Source organism: Heterocephalus glaber, unplaced genomic scaffold (assembly GCF_053883595.1).
Source record: "Heterocephalus glaber isolate CG9 unplaced genomic scaffold, H.glaber_assembly_v1.0 deba00001577, whole genome shotgun sequence".
NCBI classification, from domain to species: Eukaryota; Metazoa; Chordata; class Mammalia; order Rodentia; family Bathyergidae; genus Heterocephalus; species Heterocephalus glaber.
This window is the reverse complement of record NW_028258358.1, coordinates 30,201,604-30,215,335: the sequence shown is the minus strand read 5'-3', so window position 1 is coordinate 30,215,335 and position 13,732 is coordinate 30,201,604. Positions and strand designations below refer to the sequence as shown.

At 37.7% G+C, this 13,732-nt stretch overlaps 1 protein-coding gene across 10 annotated transcripts in view; it reads left to right on the top strand.

The window, feature by feature from the left end:
• The window catches only part of Uggt2 (UDP-glucose glycoprotein glucosyltransferase 2), a 180,076-nt gene that overhangs the window by 130,209 nt on the left and 36,135 nt on the right, over nucleotides 1-13,732 (top strand). For all 10 annotated transcript variants that reach the window (XR_015443736.1, XR_015443735.1, XR_015443734.1 and 7 more), the window contains 3 exons: nucleotides 1,488-1,677; nucleotides 5,295-5,453; nucleotides 5,791-5,876. Coding sequence is in view for 3 of the 10 variants with exons in the window: in XM_087193034.1 (XP_087049160.1) it covers nucleotides 1,488-1,677; nucleotides 5,295-5,453; nucleotides 5,791-5,876 (435 nt within the window). In the remaining 7 variants the exon portion in view is untranslated. The remainder of the gene's footprint in view (nucleotides 1-1,487; nucleotides 1,678-5,294; nucleotides 5,454-5,790; nucleotides 5,877-13,732) is intronic.

The window sequence follows — 13,732 nt, the reverse complement described above, 5'->3', positions numbered from 1 at the left end:
CTTGTATATTATTTGATGACTGTATTTTCTCCTATGACCCCTGTTATTTCTTTTGTGTGTGTATGTGTGCTGTTTGGGTTTTTGCTTGCTTTGCTTTGTGGTACTAGAATAGAACCCAAGGCCTCATACATGCTAAGTGCTATACCCCTGAGCCACATCCCCAACCCTTTTCTTTCTTTTCTTTTTTTTGTTTTGTTTTGTTTTTTAGACGGAGACTCCCTGTATTGCCTGTTAGTCTCACACTTTAAATTCTCCTGCCTCAGCTTCCCAAGTAGCTGGGATTGCAGGCTTATGCCACCACGCTTGGCTGTCTTCTTTTGTTATAAATGTGGCTGCCTACATGATATGGCTTCCAGTGATTATCACTGCATGGCATTCATGCTCATGCTCTGTGAAATTCTGGAGTAAGGGCTGGACCTAGTGATTTTGCTTCTCATGACCAAAATAAGGAAAAAGTGATGGAATGTCCCTTCTACGATTAAGTTATAAAAGATGGTGACTTGCATTTTGTTGGCTTTCTCTCTTTTTTGGCTCTTCCTATGTGTTTCTGCAGGAGGCCCCCTTGCACCAAGCACATGAGGGTGGTAATCTCTAGCCAGCCACTTGTGAAACTGCAGCCCTCATTCCAGCAGCCCTCCCGGGACTGGATGGCCTTGTAGTAGACCCTTTGCTTTCCTTCTTCCCACAGTGGGTTTGGCAGCTGTAGCACACTTGCTACCTTGATGGTAGTCGTCTTCCCCCAGTGAAAGTCACACCTTCTTTTTTTTTTAATAGTACTAGGGATTAAACCCACAGCCTCTGCACTGAGCTATATCCCTCCCGTTTTTTATTTTGAGATGGGATCTTCCTAAGTCACTGAGTTGCCCAGGCTGGGCTCAAACTCATGGTCCTCCTGTCTCAGCCACCCAGAGTGCTAGAATTATAGGTATGCATTACCACTTTACAACTAATTCTTACTGTGTGATACTGAGAGCTGAAGCTAAAATATAGTAAAACCACAGATATGCTGAAAAGCTCTTTTAAGCAGCTGCATTTAACTCAGTCCTGTTTGTTTTTAATTCAGCTTTAATAATTAGTACCAGAATTTTAGCTAGAATTTTACTTATTTTCTGGGTCTTATTTCTCTTTATATTATTAGTAGTGGTAAGAGTTAATAAAGTAGCCCAAAAAATAGACTATGGCAAATGTGAAGAAGTATGTGAATAGAGATCATAAACTATTATAACTTGGATAAATCAGGTGTATCTTAAAAATATTCTAATCATAAGAAATAATAAGATTATATAACATACTATTTTATAATAGATAATACTACAAACAAAATAATTGTCTACGATTTGTAAATGTTCTTTCTGCAGTACCTGTTGCCTTTTGTATTTAAAATTTTATGGTCATATTTATTAAGCTGTGTTTAATTTTAAAGTATTTTAGACAAAAGAAATAATCATTTCAGTTTTGGTCATAGTAATTTTGTGTTTTATTAACAGCTTTTACCGTTTTGTTCTGGAACCAGAACTCATGTCAGGGGCTAATGATAGTCCTTCTCTTGGGCCAGTAGCAAAGTTCATGGACATCCCTGAGTCACCCCTTTTGACCCTCAACGTGATCACCCCAGAAGGCTGGTTGGTTGAAACAGTGCAGAGCAACTGTGACCTTGATAATATACACTTAAAAGATGTAAGTTACTGTGTAGAGTCATAACAGAGAGGGAGAAATGGGGTAAATTCTTAAGAGCTTTCTTACTTTAGCAAGGGAATGGACATCCTGTAGATGCTCACCAGAATTTACTTCTTTCTGAGTTTTGGTCTTAATCAGTCATTTCTTTGACTTTTAAAAATTTCCCTAACCTTTAGATTTAGCTTCTCTAGTTTTCCAGGTTCCTAGGTGCCTTAAGCTTAATTGCCTTGTACCACTGGCTCACAGAGACTACTCCAAGATGAACAGTTTAGAACATTTGGAGATAGACACATGGCAAGTTAAGATTACACCATTAAGGGCCGGGGATTTAGCTCAGTGGGTCTGCTGCCTGCCTCGCAAGCCCAAGGTCCCAAGTTCGATCCCCCGGTACCAAAAAAAAAAAAAAAAAGATTACACCATTAAGTATCTATTTTGCCCTTCAAGTTTGCTTTTAACTAGAAGAGGAAATTAGATTCAAAACTTTTTTGTGACTCATTTCTCACAGACAAAGAAAGCAGTCCTAACTAGATTAGGGTAGAAAGCAGGAAAGAGAATTCAGTATTATACTGTACTGCAGGCCAGGTATTATCTGCCTGCCATCACCTCCAGTGTGACGTTTGTCTGATAAATATTGTGACTTTTCTTCCTCATCTGTTGTCATCCAATCCACAGAGGGAAAAAAAAGAATATTTTAAAATGTACTGAATCTTTTAAAACATTAAATTCAGAATGAAAAAAAAAAAGAATTCAGGAACTGTACATGCACTCATATATGCACATGCGTCCAAGCATTTTAGGAGAACCTGCCTTAGGTTGATCTGCAGAGACTAAAGAAAAAAATACTTCTCCTTTTTTCTCCTTCAGACCTATTTGCAGCTTTTGTGTTTGACATCTCCTTTAGAATGTAATCATTGCGAAACCATTAACACATAATAATTAGGTTAAGATTATTCATAATAAATATTTTTTAGGTTTCTCTTGTGTTAACCTTCTAGATTTTCCTTCTAGGCAAATTCCTTTTGATCCACTCATGAGTAGATTCTGTTGGATCTTAAATCACTTCCCTGTAACATACCAGCACCTCCAACCTGACCCAGCCAAAAAAGCCAAGAATTGGTCATACCCATCATCTAAAATCAGTCCTTCAAATCTAGGGAAAGAATAGGAAAGCAGCAAACTAATAAAATTTAAGAGGGAAAGTTAAGAAATAAACTTGACAAGAAGTAAAAGAAAAAATCTGTGTTTTTTCCATAATCACGTCTCTTACCAGAGTCTATTAGATTCTTAAGAAAGAGAGTACAGCAAAGTATTGGTAAGATAACTTTAAAGATTTAACCCAAAGTGTGAAAAGTTTGTAGTGGGAGAATTAGTACAGCTGAAAAAAGGCAGTGGGACCTGCTGGTAAAATTTCAGCAGCTGTTAATGAAAGTTAACTAAACGTTTTTGGTAGTAAGTGGCAAATCTAGCCATGTCTTTAGAAGCTGTACAATGAACAGTAGCTTAAATAAAAAGATTCCATATGTCTTTATAGATTCTATGAATAAAGTGAAGGAAATTAAAAAGCATCTGTGAAAGTTCACTACCTCTCAGGCTTTTTTTTTTTTCACTGTGTGTGATAATCATTTTAAACATTATCTTCCATTTTCCTAGGAAAATAAGAAATAATAAATAAAATCATTTACCAGAATAGAAAGGAAATTTAGGTAAAGCGAAGAACAACCTGGCAAAAAATGAGACTAACTTGAGAGACTGGTCACTGTATGCTAATTTGTGTAAATATCCCTTGCTGCATCTACTTTCCAGACATACATAAATGCCTGGAAAAAGATTTGATCTAAAGAATTCTCTGTGAGTAGGACTTTGTTCACATGATTACAGCCACAAAGACTTCGTTTTACAGTAAGCATTCATGTCATCAGTAAAGATGACAGAGGTAGTTACAGGAAAGTTAAAAAGTGAGACAGTTACATTTATTCACCTGAAAGGAAGCTATGGCTTTTTATGGTGTTGTGGTTTGAATAAGTCAACAGAATTTAAGTAGACAAATATAAAGGAACAAAAGAAATTCTCATGTTAATTTATTACAAATTGAAGAAGATACTAGTCTCAAATGTAGTTAAAGGTACATGGACTCTGCCATGATATTTAATTCATAATTAAAAATCATTAACCTTAACTCACACTTTTAAAGTTTCTCATCTACAAAAAACTAGATGATCTCTACAGTCTCTGTCTTTTAGCATCTTTATATTCCAGTTCTCTTCCATGGAAACCTTCCCATTCAAGAAAATTGCTATAAGTACTCTGGATACAGTTTAAGTGTCTAAAGTTCAGCACTAGAATAATGATAGTTCAACAAATAATTAAGAATATATGCCAGGCATGGTGGCACACACCTGTAATCCCTGCACTTGGGAGGCTAAGGCAGGAGGATTGCTATTAGTTTGAGGCCACGCTGGGCTACATAGTGAGACCTTGCCTCAAAAAGAAAAAAAAAAAGAATATAAAGTTGTTGAAAAAAACTCTGTCTTGAAGTTACTCCTTGTTCAGAGAACAGTATAATTACGAGAATAAGAGGACTTAACAAAAAAATGCCATACCCAAGTGCTGCAATTACTTCTGAGATAATTACAGCTAGGGAAAACTACAATATGGAATATTTCCAAATACTCTATCCTAAGTACACCAAAAGTAGTATCAAAAACCTCATATAATGAAATAAACTTACATAGAGATAACATCAGTCTTTAATCGGCTTAACAAAATTCCGAAACTATGATAAAATCACTTACCATTTGATTTATTTTCATATTTGGTTATGTTGTTCATATGAAGTAGAGAAAAAAGCTTTATCCCTGAAATATTTATACAATAACATTTTCCATACAAGAAAAGCTAGTAACAGAATGTCCAGCCATTTAAAAAAGATGTTTATGAAGTTTGGGTATGGGCATGCACCTAAAGTCCCAGCTACTCAGGAGGAAGTGGGAAGAGAATTGCAAGTTCAAGACCAGTCTGGGCAACATAGTGAGAACTGTCTCAAAAAGAAAAGGAAAAAAAAAACTTTATGAAGACAAGGACATGGTCTGAAGAAACCATCTTTAATGAAAAAAGCAAGCTACTTTCTTGAAAAAAAAAATGTAAAAAAGAAAAATGTGTTGATATTTAGTTTAGGTGCTTCCTATTTTCCTTCTAATAATTCTTTAACATTTAATTTTTTTAATTATGGGAAAGCCAGTAGATGATAACTTAGCTTTCTTGTCCAGTCTGAAGTGTATACAGAGCAAGAGCAAATTGAAGCAGCTTTTTTGGAGAAATATCTCATCAAAATCTGTCCTAAAGAGATTTTTAAGTTATGAAACACCATCCATCCTCACACCTTCTCTGCATGAGAATAGTGGTGCATATATCTTTGGATTGGAGGAAAGCTGATGTCATGGAAAAGAAAAATGCACCATGAGCTTTGATTCAACTCATCAGTTTACTTTCATGTAAAAGACTTAAAGTTATCCACCAAAATACATTAACTGACATTAGAATAATCACATTTATTTATTACTAAATCAATATTATGAAGATTATTAATAACCAAAACCAATGACACATTCCCTCCACAGATTGAGAGAGCTGTTACAGCAGAATATGAACTAGAATATCTACTACTTGAAGGACATTGCCTTGATACAGTGACAAAACAGCCTCCTCGGAGTTTGCAATTTACACTAGGCACAAAAAATAAACCTGTTGTGGTTGATACAATAGTGATGGCCAATCTTGTAAGTATTCTACATATTTAACTAGTGATATTTAATGTTTTGGTGAAATTCTCTCAAGTTTTCCTAATAGTGAGATGAAGTGATCTTTATTGTTCTGTTGCTAAACAGCTCAGAAAATAAAAATGAATTCTTAAATATTTAATACAAAAGGAAAGAATCATACTTTCATATATGCTTTTATAGGTTATCAAAAAAATTTCCTCCCTTAATTCATTTATACAATTTTCTCTTTCTTTACTTAGTAAACACTTAATTGGATAATTCACATATAGTCTTCCATGAACACTTGGATGTTCTTAGTCATGTAATTCAGTGATTTTTTTTCCTCTCTTAAAAGGGATATTTTCAATTAAAAGCAAACCCAGGTGCTTGGATACTGAAATTACGCCAAGGAAAATCTGAAGATATTTATCAAATAATTGGGTGAGATACTGCTTTTAAATCTTTATGTGAATAAATTTAGTATGATATAACCAAGATCATCAAAACAACACTTAAATGTGAAAAATGCTGTCTGAGGTCCAGGGCTCAGCAAGATGGCAGAACAAGATTTTCCAGGACTTATCCACTCCACAGAATTTGAATATCTATGCACAAAACTTCCTTCATAAGAACTAAGGAACTTAGCTGGGATATTACAACACCTGAATGTAGCACAGAAATAAGAAGAGGTGCATTGCAGACAATAAAGCTTTGTATTGCCTGCATCAATGTCTACCAGCTCCTGGGAGAATAGGGAGTAAGCACTGCACTTTGCAGTGACACCAAAACCAGGCCCACCCCAGTAAAACCCAGCACCGGGCAGCTTCTCACAGCCTCAGACTCCAAGCTAGTATCCACATACCAAGCTCCCAGCCCCTGGTGTCTTACAGGATCTTTGAGCCCCTGGCTCTATACCTGTCTAACAGACGCAGTCTCCATTTCTATCCTACCAACAAGCCTGCCCTAGTGCACTGGTCCAGCCCACACAGACTCAGGCTCTGGGCCAACCCTGCATACTCAGTCTTCAGGTTCACCCCAGGGTCAGGCTGTTCCCTGCAGGCTGGGGCTCCAGACTCCACCCAGCACTGGGATGCTTCCATGGCCCCAGGCTTCAGGCCTTCCCAGGACCAGTCCAGCTGAACCTCTACTGTCCCAGCTCCAGCCCACCCCCTGTTGCATGAGCTCACTTACATGTAGAATCTAAAAAAGTTTAAAGTCACAGAAGCAGAGAGTATAGTGGCTGCTACCAGGAGTTGAGGGTAGGGAGATAAAGTTGGGAAGATGCTGGTTGATAACAAAATTTCATTCAGGTAAATAAGTTTAAGAGATCTATTATCTGGGCCGGGGATTTAGCTCAGTGGTTCCAGCACCTGCTTCGCAAGCACAAGTTCCCGAGTTCGATCCCCCAGTGCCAAAAAAAAAAAAGAGAGATCTATTATTTATCATGGTTACTATAGTTACTAACTATATTGTATTCTTGAAAATGATTGGGAAAGAGTTTTCACCACCATTCTATAATATATACGCATTTCAAAACCATATGATAAAAATATACAACTTCATTTGTCAGTTTAAAAAAATAAATTACAAGAAGGTTAGCAAATATCCCTCTTAAACACACATTACCCACACATTACTGTAACAGTTGCTTGTATACCATTTTATTTCAAAAATATAAAAGGAATGCCTAAATATATATTTTGTTCTGTATTCTCTTTTACTTACTATTTTCTATAGGCTTTCCCATGCATTGGTATAATTCATATATTTACCATTTAATGAAATGTAATAGGTATCTTATATAACTAATTATACCTGGTGTAGGTGTCCTCTTTTATTTTTATTAATAAGAATTGGTTCCTTTCACTGAAATTTTCCTGCTTATCAAAGAACCACAGGATCATCGCCCTTTTTCTGTAGAAAGGCAGTAGTAAATATTTAATGTTTATGATCTTTGTGAATAATATTTTTTCTTTTTAACAAGGATTTATAGCACAAGAGCTTTAAAATAACAGACTACAACCTGATGTGGCTCACTGCCCATACTGCAATAGCCCCTGTTCAAATATTTTTGTATGCTTAATATCTCTAGATTTTATTTATTTCAGTAAATACTTAAAGAGCACCCATTATTTTATCAGTCATTATACTTAACAAAGATAACATACAAATAGTGGTTATTGTATCTTTTTTTTCTACCATCCTGTTATCTTTACCTCCTCATGGTGTCATTCTGTGAATATACTTAATGATTTATGCACACAAAGCTAGGAATTTGCAGTAGGGAGGCAAGTAAGGGAAAGTCAGTATTGACGTGAGAAATGAGATAGTACTTCAAGGGAGTGTTGAGGAATTAATAAGAAGTTACCATTCCACAACTCATTCCAGTGGGAAAGATAGTTAAGAAAATGAAGTTGCATGGGGAGGCACACACCAGTAATCTCAGCAGTCTGGGGGACTGCAGCAGGAGGATTGCAAGTTTGAGCCCAGACTGGGAGAGTGAGTGAGTGAGACCTGAAGTTTCTCAAAATAAAAAGGGCCAACTGAGAATATAGCTCAGTGTGAAGGCCCTGGGTTCAATCCCTAGCACTGGAATAAAAGGAAGAAAGGATGGACGAAAAGAAAACAATTGAGTACGGTACATTCTGAGTACTACAGTAGTATAGAAAACAAAAACTAACACCATATTGCCCTTAGGACAAGCCATAGGTATTTTATTTTCTTTTGTTTTTATTCTTTCTTATAGGACTAGAGATTGAATACAGGCCCTCACACCTAGTAGACGAGTGTTCTTTCACTGAGCTACCTTGCCAGCCCTTTTTTTGTTTTGTTTTGAGACAGGATCTTGCTAGTTTGGCCAGGCAGCATTGAACTTGGAGTCCTCCTGCCTCAGCCTCCCAAGTAGCTGGAATTACACACATGTACCATCGCATCCAGCCCCAAAAGCTATGGTTGATAGGCACAATATCAAGAACCATTCATGCTTTCCTTGAGCTTCTTTGATCATCTGCAAACTACATTGCCAGGAATTCAGTTTTTCTTTATCTGTTAGCTGCTGTTTTTTGCAGCGTAATCACATGTTTCAATTAAACCGAGACTCAAGCCTCTTCTGTACCACTGCTATCTGTCTGAACTTACATATGTTTCCTTACTGTTTGGAGTCTTCATTTCCTCATCACAAAGAGGTATAATCATTCCCAGCCTTGTGGGGTCTTTGTAAGGACTAACTGAGACAATCATTAGAATTTCTCACATACTGATAAATATCTTCTTCCAGCCTCCCACTTCCTTTTTTGTTCCCCTTTAGACATGATCTTGCTATGTAGTTCAGGCTGGCCTTGAAGTCACTGTATAACCCAGGCTAGCCTGGAGCTCAGTTCTCCTCCTACCTCAGCCTCCCAAGAGCTGGACTTACAGGTGGACAGCACCACACCCAGCTTCCCCCTTTACAAATTACAGTTATAGAACAGCACGTGTTATGTGTAGAACTATATACAACATTCTGCTTTATCATTATTTTCTATAGTATTTTGTCCATAAGTGGATATTTTGGGAGAAAATAGGCCCTGATGTTAAGTACTACGTTTTAAGTACGACTGACATTAGCAGGAAACTATTTTATCATTAGACAACTATCAGCAATAAAAATAACTTGAAGCTTGTTTGTATTACTTAGGAACAACCAAGCCATAAAGGTTTTTGTTAAGATTTCCTTATTATTTAATATTTTTTCCATGTGATTAGTAAATCACTTGATACCCAGAATAGAAAAAAAATGATAATACCGTTTTTTTAGTTACTTTTCTCATTACTGAGACAAAATACCTGACACCCAAAGTTAAAGGAGGAGAGGTTTATTTGGTTCACAGCATGTAGAAGTTCCAGTTCATAGTCGGCTGGCTCCAAAGCAGGGTAGCATAGCAGAGGGGCATCGCAGAGGAGAAGCAACCCACGATAGGCAGAAGGCAGCAAAGCAGTGAAGTAGCAAAGCAACAGTAGCAGCCTGCCTCTCCCTTTTATCCCTTCCAGGCTGTGTGCCCTTTGGGGGTTGCCATCCACCCCCAGGAGGCCTTCCCATTATCCATACCCAGAATTAGGCCGAACCAATCAGTGGCCTAATTTGGTCATCACACACTCTTAATCCCAGCATCACACATCACACAGCCACCTCTGAAAAGCCCCACCTATGTCTACATGAGACTTTGGGGGGAAATCTAGACACAAACCTTAACACCTGTCATAAAATATTCTTTGAAACTAAAGTATTAGTAATTAAAACTAGGTCAATGTAAAACATGAGAAAAGTGGACATTCTGTTATCCCAAAATATGATTTAGTTCTAATTAATATTACATTTATATTTAGGAAAAATATTCCTGAAACATACTGAAAAGCTAAGGTAGAATAATGTTCACCAGAGTTTCTAAGTCTGGATTAAATCAGGGCTAAATTATTTGATATTTTAAAACTTGGCTTTCTGTTTTGAGGCATATTCAGGTGTATACTTTTATCGGGTTCCCCAGCCTTCAGCCCCAATCTCCTGCTTAGGTGATAGGGCGCAAGGTGAAAGAAAGACACTGGAACAAGACTTAAACAGAAAATAGGGATTTGGGACGGTCTGAGCTGAGCTGGCAGCAAAGACACCAGGCACCCAAGACCTCCACTATTTATTGATTATAAGTGTGGGAAGAAATAGGGCAGGGTGTGTGTGAGACATCTGGTGATAGTGTGTGAGGCATCTGGCATGGCAGTTAAGCAGGCAAGACTCACAAAAAGGGAGAAGGCATTCCTGCAGAAGGCACAAAGGGAGACCAAGACTGGGTTGTAATTAACCAGTAACCCTTCAGCTCAGTGGGGGGAGCCTGTGTTTCAGGAGAGGAAGTTAGTTGGAGCCACACTGTCCTCTACCTTGATGTTATCTCAGTCAGGGCCCTGAAGCAGCATCACGGACCAGGACTTAGGCCTCTGTCACAGCTGTTGGGGTGGAGCTCTGCTCACCTACAGGCCATCTGACATGCCCGTGTGAGTCACGTAGGCTTCAGTCAGGCTCCTAATATATTATAATACAGCTGAGTTATGGGGAAGCCTGTGCCTCTTACAGCCTGCCAGTAGACTGGGCAGGGAGGTCAGCTGCATACTTTCTATCTCTGCAGTCTTTGTGATATTTAACTGCAGTATGTACTTGTTTGCTCATACTCAGCACTGGCTCTTACCTTGAGGACAAAATTACTCTTAGAAAACAAAATCTTAATGGTTCTAAAATTAGAAAAAATACCTTAGATGTTTCTAGTTGTATAGAATATCAGATACTCCATGTACCCTTCAATATGCTAAACTTTTATGCTAGATTGTTCATTGGAAATCTTAAGAATAAATTTTTTCCTGCCAAATTTATATTTGTACATAACCGTAGTGTGGAGCGTTTGAGTCTGAACTGCTTGTCCTATGCTTCATAGGGAAGCAGGAGAGGTTTCCAACAAGGCTTTCCATTCTCTTTCCACATTTACTTGAGCTGGCCAGTTATAAGCTCACTGCATTCTCTGGCCCTGACAGTGGTTAAAGTTTACTCCACAGAGTGTTTCTGTGGAAGCTTAGAAGTTCTGGGTTGCTGCACCTCGTTCTCCCTTAATTCCTTGGTCTCTATTGTTAGATCTCTATTCCAGTTGGCTGCTTCTAACAATGTCTTAGTCTCTGAAGCTCCAGTGTACAACTGCAGCCTGTTTTTGCTGAGGTCTCTTCGTGCATCTGGGTTGCATACTAGTAGGGCACATGACTGACAACTCCATGGTAATAACAAAATCGAATGTCTCTCCTGCTTGACTGCATCTGACCCATAGGAAATACCTCCACGTCACTTGCCCAACAAACTCTAGGAGTTCAGGCCAGTCACTAAACAGTAAGCACTTTTCTGGCTCCTTGATTAAAGCAATAAGTTGGTCAATCCTTCTCAAACATACCTCTAAGTCCATGGACACTCTTTCCCAGACATGAGGCAGAGACCAATTCCCTGTGCATTCCAGCTTCAGAATGTATGTTATAGTGTTTTCCTCTTAAAATATGTTCCTTACCAGGTCTAGAATTAGAAGGTAATACTCCTCTTGTCTGAACCAAAGGATGTAGTGGCAGAGACAACCTGGCAAGAGCTCTTTCAGCCTTCATCTCACACTGTCCCATTTCTGAATCTTTTTTTAAACATTTATTGGTATATTTTAGATATACATAATGGTAACAATCATCGTAGGATATTTGTACCATACATGATATATCTTCCTTTTTTTTCCATTCCCCCTACTTCGACTCCTCTTCCCCTCCTTATTTACAAAAGCTTTGTTTCCATTTTTTTTTCTTGTCCCTTCTTTTCCTTTCCACCTCCCCCCACCCTTATTCCCCTTCTCATTTGAACATTTTCTTCCCATTTCTCAATATCTGTTATACATTTTGGTCCTTACTTCCACTTTCAGTTTCTCACACCAGAGAAACAATGCAATATTTAAGTGTGTCCGATTTATTTCACTTAAGAGTATGGCCTCAAGGTGCATCTCTTTGGCTGGAAGTGTCTCAGGCTTATCCTTCCTTATGGCAGAGTATTACACTGTTGTATTAAAATAAAACACATTTTCTTTATCCATTCATCAGTTGATGGGCATTTGGGCTGTTTCCAAGTTTTAGCTATTACAAACTGTGTCACTATAAACATGGGTGTGCATATATCACTGTGGTATGACGCTTTTAATTCTTTTGGGAAGATACCAAGAAGGGGAAGAGCTGGGTCAAAGGGAACCTCTAGTTTTAGGTTTTTGAGGATTTCTACACTGATTTCCACAGTGGTTGCCCCAGTCTATATTCCCACCAACAGTGGAGAAGAGTTCCTTTTTCCCCACAGCCCCACCAGCATTTGGGATTGGTTGATTGCTTGATAGCAGCCATTCTTTCTGGAGTGAGATGGAATCTCACTGTGTTTTAATTTGCATATCTTGGATGACCAGTGATGTTGAACATTTTTTCATATATTTCAGTTCAGATACCCATTTTTGGATTGGATCTTTAAATTTGGGGGGCCTGATTTAGTTCTTTATATATTCTAGATATTAGTCCTTTGAGGAACAGCTGTCAAAAAATTTTTCTCACACTGTGGGTTGTCTCCTTTGTTGATGGTTTCTCTTGGTGTGCAAAAGCTTTTCAATAAGATAAGATCCCTGTTGTTGATTCTTTAAGGTATTTTCCCTGTGATCAGGGCTTTGTTCATAAAGTCTTTGCCTATACCAATATCTTTGAGAGTTCTACCTATTCTGTCTTCTGTCTCCTAAAAGATTTAATGTTTCTATTTTAATATTTACCAGAAAACTTCTAGATTTAATTTAATTTTAATTTTAATTTTAATATTTACCAGAAGACTTCTAGATTTAATAACCAAATTCAGTAGTGTAGCTGGATACAAAGTCAGCACTCAAAAATCATTAGCATTCCTGTACACAAATAACTCATTGAGAGAAAAAATAGGAAAACAGCACCATTCACAATAGTGTCCCCCAAAAATGAAATACCTAGAAATCAATCTAATGAAGGAAGTAAAAGACCTTTACATTTACTCTTGTACAGTCTACCATACCACCCTGAATGTACCTGATCTCTGAAAACTACAGTACTCAGAAAACAGAGATCAAAGAAGATATCAGAAAATGGAAAGATATCCCTTGTTCTTAGAACCAATATAGTGGAAATGGCCATACTTCCAAAATTGTTATACAGATTTAATATAATCCCAACCAAAATTCCAACAGTATATTTCATAGAATTGGAGAAAACGATCCTAAAATTCATTTGGAATCAGAAGAGACTTAGAATAGCAAAAGCAATTCTGGACAACAAAGGCAAGGCTGGAGACATCACAGTCCCTGACTTGAAATTATACTACAAAGCTACTGTGTTAAAAACAGCATGGTACTGGCAAAAAAAAAAAAAAAAAAAAAAAAGATCAGATCCGAGGATCAGTGGAACAGATTAGAAGATGCAGAAACAACTCCAGACACACACAGCCACCTTATCTGTCTTTGACAGTGGAGCCAAACACATTGACTGGAAGAAAGATAGCCTCTTTAATAAATGGTGCTGGAAAAACTAGGTTTCCCCGTGCCGAAGATTAAAAGTAGACCCATATCTTTCACCGTGCACTAAAGTGAACCTTTCTTTCATGTGTGTAATCTGAGGGGTAGTCTCCCTGTAGTGATGAAATTGGGAGTGTGTGGCTCTTCACACTTTGTTGTCTGCTAGCAATCTCATTAGTGTCTCACTAGAGG